The 12475-nt window shown below is 48.2% G+C and overlaps 1 protein-coding gene across 1 annotated transcript in view; it reads right to left on the bottom strand.

Moving 5' to 3' along the window:
* The window catches only part of LOC138851752 (cell adhesion molecule 1-like), a gene marked incomplete at its 3' end in the record, with an annotated part of 41740 nt that overhangs the window by 25205 nt on the left and 4060 nt on the right, over positions 1 to 12475 (bottom strand). Inside the window, exon 4 of the mRNA XM_070081190.1 lies at positions 7184 to 7314. Coding sequence (XP_069937291.1) covers positions 7184 to 7314 — 131 coding nt within the window. The remainder of the gene's footprint in view (positions 1 to 7183; positions 7315 to 12475) is intronic.

Raw genomic sequence — 12475 nt, 5'->3', positions numbered from 1 at the left:
GTTTCGACTTCAAGAATGGAGACGGGGATAGAGTGAATTGTTGTGTTTGTAGGGTCCTGATTGAAGAGTCGTCCATAAGTTTTGATGCTTCCGTGTCGTCTGTGCAGACGACAATGAAGGAGTCCTTCAGAGAGTGGATTGCCGTAAATTTGACCTGCAGGCGGGTCTTAACGACAGTAGCTAAAGCTAACTTCGAGGAGTCATTTATTGCACCATTCACAGGCTTGATTTTCACACGATTCGACAGCATTGTGAAAAGGATGTGACGAAGAGAGTATTTCTTGACTGTACTCGAAGAGAGGTTCTTGTCCATCAATCTTGAACAGAATGTGTGACGAAGCGACAGTGAAGCAAAGAAGACTGGCGCTTATATAGTAACGTCAGGTGACGGGCAGCAGACGAGGGCACAGTCACTGGTAGGCGGGATTCCCCAGTGGAAGTAGGTCCTTCCCAAAGAGATGGGTTAGTTGTAGTAGTAGTTGTCGTAGTCGTGAAGGTTATGTACATGTCCTCAGAATTAAGATTCCATGATGTTGCAGTGTCTGACAAGTTGTGCATAAAGCCACTGAATGGCGAAACGTCTACAATAAAGATACCCAGATGTTGCACATGTGTCTTAATCTCACACAAACTGGATTGCTTTCAGTTGACTCGTCACTAAAAATTCTCACCTCAGTCCAGTAAGACGACGCAGGGAATTGCTAACAACAACAGCATGATTTCTCCATCCTTTTACTTGAGTGCACAGAATGTCTCTTATTGTTATTTGATGGTGAAAGACCAACTTCGGCGCACTGGGAGAAGTTCTCTGTCATGGTGGGAGATTGTGACGTGTTCTGGTATTGTCTCGGAAGGAGAGATAAGACGTGGCCTCCAGTGATCTCTCTCCTCCCGGGAGATAAGACTGGAGATGCCTCAGCCGTTATGGTGGCTGCTTGTGGTGGAGCTTACATGTGTACCTTGGTGGATGGTTGTTGTCAATCTCATGTGTCTTGGTGGATGACTGTGTCTTGGTGGATGACTGTGTCTTGGTGGATGACTGTGTCTTGGTGGATGACTGTGTCTTGGTGGATGACTGTGTCTTGGTGGATGACTGTCTTGGTGGATCACTGTGTTGGTGGATGACTGTCTTGGTGGATGACTGTGTCTTGGTGGATGACTGTGTCTTGGTGGATGACTGTGTCTTGGTGGATGACTGCGTCTTGGTGGATGACTGTGTCTTGGTGGATGATTGTGTCTTGGTGGATGACTGTGTCTTGGTGGATGACTGTGTCTTGGTGTATGACTGTGTCTTGGTGGATGACTGTGTCTTGGTGGATGACTGCGTCTTGGTGGATGACTGTGTTGGTGGATGACTGTGTCTTGGTGGATGATTGTGTCTTGGTGGATGACTGTGTCTTGGTGGATGACTGTGTCTTGGTGGATGACTGTGTCTTGGTGGATGACTGTCTTGGTGGATCACTGTGTTGGTGGATGACTGTGTCTTGGTGGATGACTGTGTCTTGGTGGATGACTGTGTCTTGGTAGATGACTGTGTCTTGGTGGATGACTGTGTCTTGGTAGATGACTGTGTCTTGTTGGATGACTGTGTCTTGGTAGATGACTGTGTCTTGGTGGATGACTGTGTCTTGGTGGATGACTGTGTCTTGGTGGATGACTGTGTTGGTGGATGACTGTGTTGGTGGATGACTGTGTCTTGGTGGATGACTGTGTCTTGGTGGATGATTGTGTCTTAGTGGATGACTGTGTCTTGGTGGATGATTGTGTCTTGGTAGATGACTGTGTCTTGGTGGATGACTGTGTTGGTGGATGACTGTGTCTTGGTGGATGACTGTGTCTTGGTGGATGACTGTGTTGGTGGATGACTGTGTTGGTGGATGACTGTGCCTTGGTGGATGACTGTGTCTTGGTGGATGACTGTGTCTTGGTGGATGACTGTGTCTTGGTGGATGATTGTGTCTTGGTGGATGACTGTGTCTTGGTAGATGACTGTGTCTTGGTGGATGATTGTGTCTTGGTGGATGACTGTGTCTTGGTGGATGACTGTGTCTTGGTGGATGACTGTCTTGGTGGATCACTGTGTTGGTGGATGACTGTGTCTTGGTGGATGACTGTGTCTTGGTGGATGACTGTGTCTTGGTGGATGACTGTGTCTTGGTGGATGATTGTGTCTTGGTGGATGACTGTGTCTTGGTGGATGACTGTGTCTTGGTGGATGACTGTGTCTTGGTGGATGACTGCGTCTTGGTGGATGACTGTGTTGGTGGATGACTGTGTCTTGGTGGATGATTGTGTCTTGGTGGATGACTGTGTCTTGGTGGATGATTGTGTCTTGGTGGATGACTGTGTCTTGGTGGATGACTGTGTCTTGGTGGATGACTGTGTCTTGGTGGATGACTGTCTTGGTGGATCACTGTGTTGGTGGATGACTGTGTCTTGGTGGATGACTGTGTCTTGGTGGATGACTGTGTCTTGGTAGATGACTGTGTCTTGGTGGATGACTGTGTCTTGGTGGATGACTGTGTCTTGGTAGATGACTGTGTCTTGGTGGATGACTGTGTCTTGGTGGATGACTGTGTCTTGGTGGATGACTGTGTCTTGGTAGATGACTGTGTCTTGGTGGATGACTGTGTCTTGGTGGATGACTGTGTCTTGGTGGATGACTGTGTCTTGGTAGATGACTGTGTCTTGGTGGATGACTGTGTCTTGGTGGATGACTGTGTCTTGGTGGATGACTGTGTCTTGGTGGATGACTGTGTCTTGGTGGATGACTGTGTCTTGGTGGATGACTGTGTCTTGGTAGATGACTGTGTCTTGGTGGATGACTGTGTCTTGTTGGATGACTGTGTCTTGGTAGATGACTGTGTCTTGGTGGATGACTGTGTCTTGGTGGATGACTGTGTCTTGGTGGATGACTGTGTTGGTGGATGACTGTGTCTTGGTGGATGACTGTGTCTTGGTGGATGACTGTGTCTTGGTAGATGACTGTGTCTTGGTGGATGACTGTGTCTTGGTAGATGACTGTGTCTTGTTGGATGACTGTGTTGGTGGATGACTGTGTTGGTGGATGACTGTGTCTTGGTGGATGACTGTGTCTTGGTGGATGATTGTGTCTTAGTGGATGACTGTGTCTTGGTGGATGATTGTGTCTTGGTAGATGACTGTGTCTTGGTGGATGACTGTGTTGGTGGATGACTGTGTCTTGGTGGATGACTGTGTCTTGGTGGATGACTGTGTTGGTGGATGACTGTGCCTTGGTGGATGACTGTGTCTTGGTGGATGACTGTGTCTTGGTGGATGACTGTGTCTTGGTGGATGACTGTGTCTTGGTGGATGACTGTGTCTTGGTAGATGACTGTGTCTTGGTGGATGACTGTGTCTTGGTGGATGACTGTGTCTTGGTGGATGACTGTGTCTTGGTGGATGACTGTCTTGGTGGATCACTGTGTTGGTGGATGACTGTGTCTTGGTGGATGACTGTGTCTTGGTGGATGACTGTGTCTTGGTGGATGACTGTGTCTTGGTGGATGACTGTGTCTTGGTGGATGACTGTGTCTTGGTGGATGATTGTGTCTTGGTGGATGACTGTGTCTTGGTGGATGACTGTGTCTTGGTGGATGACTGTGTCTTGGTGGATGACTGTGTCTTGGTGGATGACTGTGTTGGTGGATGACTGTGTTGGTGGATGACTGTGTCTTAGTGGATGACTGTGTCTTGGTGGATGATTCTGTCTTGGTAGATGACTGTGTCTTGGTGGATGACTGTGTTGGTGGATGACTGTGTCTTGGTGGATGACTGTGTCTTGGTGGATGACTGTGTTGGTGGATGACTGTGCCTTGGTGGATGACTGTGTCTTGGTGGATGACTGTGTCTTGGTGGATGACTGTGTCTTAGTGGATGACTGTGTCTTGGTGGATGACTGTGTCTTGGTAGATGACTGTGTCTTGGTGGATGACTGTGTCTTGGTGGATGACTGTGTCTTGGTGGATGACTGTGTCTTGGTGGATGACTGTCTTGGTGGATCACTGTGTTGGTGGATGACCGTGTCTTGGTGGATGACTGTGTCTTGGTGGATGACTGTGTCTTGGTGGATGACTGTGTCTTGGTGGATGACTGTGTCTTGGTGGATGACTGTGTCTTGGTGGATGATTGTGTCTTGGTGGATGACTGTGTCTTGTTGGATGACTGTGTCTTGGTGGATGACTGTGTCTTGGTGGATGACTGCGTCTTGGTGGATGACTGTGTTGGTGGATGACTGTGTCTTGGTGGATGATTGTGTCTTGGTGGATGATTGTGTCTTGGTGGATGAGTGTGTCTTGGTGGATGACTGTGTCTTGGTGGATGACTGTGTCTTGGTGGATGACTGTGTCTTGGTGGATGACTGTGTCTTGGTGGATGACTGTCTTGGTGGATCACTGTGTTGGTGGATGACTGTGTCTTGGTGGATGACTGTGTCTTGGTGGATGACTGTGTCTTGGTGGATGACTGTGTCTTGGTGGATGACTGTGTCTTGGTGGATGACTGTGCCTTGGTGGATGACTGTGTCTTGGTGGATGACTGTGTCTTGGTGGATGACTGTGTCTTGGTGGATGACTGTGTCTTGGTGGATGACTGTGTCTTGGTGGATGACTGTGTCTTGGTGGATGACTGTGCCTTGGTGGATGACTGTGTCTTGGTGGATGACTGTGTCTTGGTGGATGATTGTGTCTTGGTGGATGACTGTGTCTTGGTGGATGACTGTGTCTTGGTGGATGACTGTGTCTTGGTGGATGACTGCGTCTTGGTGGATGACTGTGTTGGTGGATGACTGTGTCTTGGTGGATGATTGTGTCTTGGTGGATGACTGTGTCTTGGTGGATGACTGTGTCTTGGTGGATGACTGTGTCTTGGTGGATGACTGTGTTGGTGGATGACTGTGTCTTGGTGGATGATTGTGTCTTGGTGGATGACTGTGTCTTGGTGGATGATTGTGTCTTGGTGGATGACTGTGTCTTGGTGGATGACTGTGTCTTGGTGGATGACTGTGTCTTGGTGGATGACTGTGTCTTGGTGGATGACTGTCTTGGTGGATCACTGTGTTGGTGGATGACTGTGTCTTGGTGGATGACTGTGTCTTGGTGGATGACTGTGTCTTGGTGGATGACTGTGTCTTGGTGGATGACTGTGTCTTGGTGGATGACTGTGTCTTGGTGGATGACTGTGCCTTGGTGGATGACTGTGTCTTGGTGGATGACTGTGTCTTGGTGGATGACTGTGTCTTGGTGGATGACTGTGTCTTGGTGGATGACTGTGTCTTGGTAGATGACTGTGTCTTGGTGGATGACTGTGTCTTGGTGGATGACTGTGTCTTGGTGGATGACTGTGTCTTGGTGGATGACTGTGTCTTGGTGGATGACTGTGTTGGTGGATGACTGTATCTTGGTGGATGATTGTGTCTTGGTGGATGACTGTGTCTTGGTGGATGACTGTGTCTTGGTGGATGACTGTGTCTTGGTGGATGATTGTGTCTTGGTAGATGACTGTGTCTTGGTGGATGACTGTGTCTTGGTGGATGACTGTGTCTTGGTGGATGACTGTGTCTTGGTGGGTGACTGTGTCTTGGTGGATGACTGTGTCTTGGTGGGTGACTGTGTCTTGGTGGGTGACTGTGTCTTGGTGGATGATTGTGTCTTGGTGGATGACTGTGTCTTGGTGGATGACTGTGTCTTGGTGGATGACTGTGTCTTGGTGGATGACTGTGTCTTGGTGGATGACTGTGTCTTGGTGGATGACTGTGTCTTGGTGGGTGACTGTGTCTTGGTGGATGACTGTGTCTTGGTGGATGACTGTGTCTTGGTGGATGACTGTGTCTTGGTGGGTGACTGTGTCTTGGTGGATGACTGTGTCTTGGTGGGTGACTGTGTCTTGGTGGATGACTGTGTCTTGGTGGATGACTGTGTCTTGGTGGATGACTGTGTCTTGGTGGGTGACTGTGTCTTGGTGGATGATTGTGTCTTGGTGGATGACTGTGTCTTGGTGGATGACTGTGTCTTGGTAGATGACTGTGTCTTGGTGGATGACTGTGTCTTGGTGGATGACTGTGTTGGTGGATGACTGTGTCTTGGTAGATGACTGTGTCTTGGTGGATGACTGTGTCTTGGTGGATGACTGCGTTGGTGGATGACTGTGTTGGTGGATGACTGTGTCTTGGTAGATGACTGTATCTTGGTGGATGACTGCGTCTTGGTGGATGACTGTGTTGGTGGATGACTGTGTCTTGGTAGATGACTGTGTCCTGGTGGATGACTGTGTCTTGGTGGATGATTGTGTCTTGGTGGATGACTGTGTCTTGGTGGATGATTGTGTCTTGGTAGATGACTGTGTCTTGGTGGATAACTGTGTTGGTGGATGACTGTGTCTTGGTGGATCACTGTGTCTTGGTGGATGACTGTGTCTTGGTGGATGATTGTGTCTTGGTGGATGACTGTGTCTTGGTGGATGACTGTGTCTTGGTAGATGACTGTGTCTTGGTGGATGACTGTGTCTTGGTGGATGACTGTGTTGGTGGAATACTGTGTCTTGGTAGATGACTGTGTCTTGGTGGATGACTGTGTCTTGGTGGATGACTGTGTTGGTGGATGACTATGTTGGTGGATGACTGTGTCTTGGTGGATGACTGTGTCTTGGTGGATGACTGTGTCTTGGTGGATGATTGTGTCTTGGTGGATGACTGTGTCTTGGTGGATGATTGTGTCTTGGTGGATGACTGTGTCTTGGTGGATGACTGTGTTGGTGGATGACTGTGTTGGTGGATGACTGTGTCTTGGTGGATGACTGTGTCTTGGTGGATGACTGTGTCTTGGTGGATGACTGTGTCTTGGTGGATGACTGTGTCTTGGTGGATGACTGCGTCTTGGTGGATGACTGCGTCTTGGTGGATGACTGTGTCTTGGTGGATGATTGTGTCTTGGCGGATGACTGCGTCTTGGTGGATGACTGCGTCTTGGTGGATGACTGTGTCTTGGTGGATGACTGTGTCTTGGTGGATGACTGTGTCTTGGTGGATGACTGTGTCTTGGTGGATGACTGTGTCTTGGTGGATGATTGTGTCCCGGCGGTTCCCATAAGACCTAATTATTTGGCCAGGTGACCTTGTAGGCTCGTAAAGAGATCGATTTGACACCAGGGGACCATGAAAACTTACATTGTGTTGCCAGGTGACCTTGTAGGCTCGTGGATTGGCTTGAATGGAACACTCAAAGTAGACGTCATCTCCCTCCTTGATGCTGTGTGAGAGGAGTGATGATCCCAGACGAACCACAGCCTCCGGCACATCTGCAAGGAAGAGATGTGTTATTATCTCATGTCTGAGTGACTTAGGCAGTCAGGGATGCTGCTAATGAACTGTCAGTGCCAGTAGCACAGGCAGTGCCAGTAGCGTAGGCAGTGCCACTGATACAGGCAGAGTAAGTACAATACAGTCAGTGCCACTACAGTCAGTGCATAGTGCTAACTCAGGTAGTCACTCCCATGAGTAGAGGTGATGATGCTCACTCCCACACTCCTGTTCACTCCCACATTCCTGTTCACTCCCACACTCCAACACCCTCCCACACTCCAACACCCTCCCACACTCCAACACCCTCCCACACTCCAACACACTCCCATACTCCTTCAAATCATTCCAGTATCAATGAAACTCGTTCCAACACTCACCTCAACAACACTCACCTCAACAACACTCACCTCAACAACACTCACCTCAACAACACTCACCTCAACAACACTCACCTCAACAACACTCACCTCAACAACACTCACCTCAACAACACTCACCTCAACAACACTCACCTCAACAACACTCACCTCAACAACACTCACCTCAACAACACTCACCTCAACAACACTCACCTCAACAACACTCACCTCAACAACACACTCACCTCAACAACACACTCACCTCATCAACACTCACCTCAACAACACTCACCTCAACAACACACTCACCTCAACAACACACTCACCTCAACAACACTCACCTCAACAACACTCACCTCAACAACACTCACCTCAACAACACTCACCTCAACAACACTCACCTCAACAACACTCACCTCAACAACACTCACCTCAACAACACACTCACCTCATCAACACACTCACCTCAACAACACACTCACCTCATCAACACACTCACCTCAACAACACTCACCTCAACAACACACTCACCTCATCAACACACTCACCTCAACAACACACTCACCTCAACAACACACTCACCTCAACAACACTCACCTCAACAACACACTCACCTCAACAACACTCACCTCAACAACACACTCACCTCAACAACACACTCACCTCAACAACACACTCACCTCAACAACACACTCACCTCAACAACACACTCACCTCAACAACACTCACCTCAACAACACACTCACCTCAACAACACTCACCTCAACAACACACTCACCTCAACAACACACTCACCTCAACAACACACTCACCTCAACAACACACTCACCTCAACAACACACTCACCTCAACAACACACTCACCTCAACAACACACTCACCTCAACAACACACTCACCTCAACAACACACTCACCTCAACAACACACTCAACAACACACTCAACAACACACTCACCTCAACAACACACTCACCTCAACAACACACTCACCTCAACAACACACTCACCTCAACAACACACTCACCTCAACAACACACTCACCTCAACAACACACTCACCTCAACAACACACTCACCTCAACAACACACTCACCTCAACAACACACTCACCTCAACAACACTCACCTCAACAACACACTCACCTCAACAACACACTCACCTCAACAACACACTCACCTCAACAACACTCACCTCAACAACACACTCACCTCAACAACACACTCACCTCAACAACACTCACCTCAACAACACTCACCTCAACAACACACTCACCTCAACAACACACTCACCTCAACAACACACTCACAACACACTCACCTCAACAACACACTCACCTCAACAACACTCACCTCAACAACACACTCACCTCAACAACACTCACCTCAACAACACACTCACCTCAACAACACACTCACCTCAACAACACACTCACCTCAACAACACACTCACCTCAACAACACACTCACCTCATCAACACACTCACCTCAACAACACACTCACCTCAACAACACACTCACCTCAACAACACTCACCTCAACAACACACTCACCTCAACAACACACTCACCTCAACAACACTCACCTCAACAACACACTCACCTCAACAACACACTCACCTCAACAACACTCACCTCAACAACACACTCACCTCATCAACACACTCACCTCAACAACACACTCACCTCAACAACACACTCACCTCAACAACACTCACCTCAACAACACACTCACCTCAACAACACACTCACCTCAACAACACACTCACCTCAACAACACACTCACCTCAACAACACTCACCTCAACAACACACTCACCTCAACAACACACTCACCTCAACAACACACTCACCTCAACAACACACTCACCTCAACAACACTCACCTCAACAACACACTCACCTCAACAACACACTCACCTCAACAACACTCACCTCAACAACACTCACCTCAACAACACACTCACCTCAACAACACACTCACCTCAACAACACACTCACCTCAACAACACTCACCTCAACAACACACTCACCTCAACAACACACTCACCTCAACAACACTCACCTCAACAACACACTCACCTCAACAACACACTCACCTCAACAACACTCACCTCAACAACACACTCACCTCAACAACACACTCACCTCAACAACACACTCACCTCAACAACACACTCACCTCAACAACACACTCACCTCAACAACACACTCACCTCAACAACACACTCACCTCAACAACACACTCACCTCAACAACACACTCACCTCAACAACACTCACCTCAACAACACACTCACCTCAACAACACACTCACCTCAACAACACACTCACCTCAACAACACACTCACCTCAACAACACTCACCTCAACAACACACTCACCTCAACAACACACTCACCTCAACAACACACTCACCTCAACAACACACTCACCTCAACAACACTCACCTCAACAACACACTCACCTCAACAACACACTCACCTCAACAACACACTCACCTCAACAACAACACTCACCTCAACAACACACTCACCTCAACAACACACTCACCTCAACAACACACTCACCTCAACAACACACTCACCTCAACAACACACTCACCTCAACAACACTCACCTCAACAACACACTCACCTCAACAACACACTCACCTCAACAACACTCACCTCAACAACACACTCACCTCAACAACACACTCACCTCAACAACACACTCACCTCAACAACACACTCACCTCAACAACACACTCACCTCAACAACACACTCACCTCAACAACACACTCACCTCAACAACACACTCACCTCAACAACACACTCACCTCAACAACACACTCACCTCAACAACACTCACCTCAACAACACACTCACCTCAACAACACACTCACCTCAACAACACTCACCTCAACAACACACTCACCTCAACAACACACTCACCTCAACAACACACTCACCTCAACAACACACTCACCTTGCATGAGACAACAAGAAAAAGAGAGTAAGGGTAAATAACGCCCACAAGTTATTAATGCCACTGATTCTACTGAGATATGCCAGATAGAAGGCATAGGATATTTTTGGACGCGTGGATCATTGACCCGTGAAGTTCCTCAACTTCTGTAATGATAGATTGTGTATGTGTGTGTGTGTGTGTGTGTGTGTGTGTGTGTGTGTGTGTGTGTGTGTGTGTGTGTGTGTGTGTGTGTGTGTGTGTGTGTGTGTGTGTGTGTGTGTGTGTGTGTGTTTGTGTGTGTGTGTGTGTGTGTGTGTGTATGTGTGTGTGTGTGTGTGTGTGTGTGTGTGTGTGTGTACTCACCTAATTGTGGTTGCAGGGGTCGAGACTCAGCTCCTGGCCCCGCCTCTTCACTGATCGCTACTAGGTCCTCTCTCTCTCTGCTTCCTGAGCTTTGTCATACCTCTTCTTAAAACTATGTATGGTTCCTGCCTCCACTACTTCACTTGCTAGGCTATTCCACTTGCTGACAACTCTATGACTGAAGAAATACTTCCTAACATCCCTGTGACTCGTCTGAGTCTTCAGCTTCCAGTTGTGACCCCTTGTCCCTGTGTCCCCTCTCTGGAACATCCTATCTCTGTCCACATTGTCTATTCCCCGCAGTATCTTGTATGTCGTTATCATGTCTCCCCTGACCCTTCTGTCCTCCAGTGTCGTCAGTCCGATTTCCCTCAACCTTTCCTCGTACGACATTCCATTGAACTCTGGAACTAGCCTTGTTGCAAACCTTTGTACTTTCTCTAACTTCTTGACGTGCTTGACCAGGTGTGGGTTCCAGACTGGTGCTGCATACTCCAGTATGGGCCTAACATACACAGTATACAGTGTCTTGAACGATTCCTTATTAAGGTATCGGAACGCTATTCTCAGGTTTGCCAGGCGCCCGTATGCTGCAGCAGTTATTTGGTTGATGTGTGCCTCCGGTGACGTGCTCGGTGTTATGGTCACCCCAAGGTCTTTCTCCCTGAGTGAGGTCTGTAGTCTTTGTTCACCTAGCCTATACTCTGTCTGCGGTCTTCTTTGCCCCTCCCCAATCTTCATGACTTTGCATTTGGCAGGGTTGAATTCGAGAAGCCAGTTCCTGGACCACATGTCCAGCCTGTCCAGGTCTGTGTGTGTGTGTGTGTGTGTGTGTGTGTACTCACCTATTTATGGTTGCAGGGGTCGAGTCATAGCTCCTGGCCCCGCCTCTTCACTGATCGCTACTAGGTCCTCTCTCTCCCTGCTCCATGAGCTTAATCATACCTCGTCTTAAACCTATGTATGGTTCCTGCCTCCACTACATCACTTGCCAGACTATTCCACTTCCTGACAACTCTATGACTAAAGAAATACTTCCTAACATTCCTTTGACTTATCTGAGTGTTCAACTTCCAATTGTGACCTCTTGTTTCTATGTCCCATCTCTGGAACATCCTGTCTTTGTCCACCTTGTCTATTCCTCTCAGTATTTTATATGTCGTTATTATGTCTCCCCTAACCCTCCTGTCCTTCAGTGTCGTCAGGCCATTTTCCCTTAACCTTTCTTAGTAGAACAATTCCCATAGCTTTGGGACTAGTCTTGTTGCAAACTTTTGCACTTTCTCTAATTTCTTGACGTGCTTGACAAGGTGTGGGTTCCAAACTGGTGGTGCGTACTCCAGTATGGGCCTGACGTGCATGGTGTACAGAGTCTTGAACGATTCCTTACTGAGGTATCGGAATGCTATTCTTAGGTTTACCAGGAACCCATATGCTGTAGCAGTTAACTGGTTGATGTGCGCCTCAGGAGACGTGCTCGATATTATACTCACC

This window comes from Cherax quadricarinatus, unplaced genomic scaffold, assembly GCF_038502225.1.
Source record: "Cherax quadricarinatus isolate ZL_2023a unplaced genomic scaffold, ASM3850222v1 Contig1931, whole genome shotgun sequence".
In the NCBI taxonomy this organism is placed as follows: Eukaryota; Metazoa; Arthropoda; class Malacostraca; order Decapoda; family Parastacidae; genus Cherax; species Cherax quadricarinatus.
Note: the sequence above shows the minus strand (reverse complement) of the source record. Positions and strands in the feature narration are given on the sequence as shown.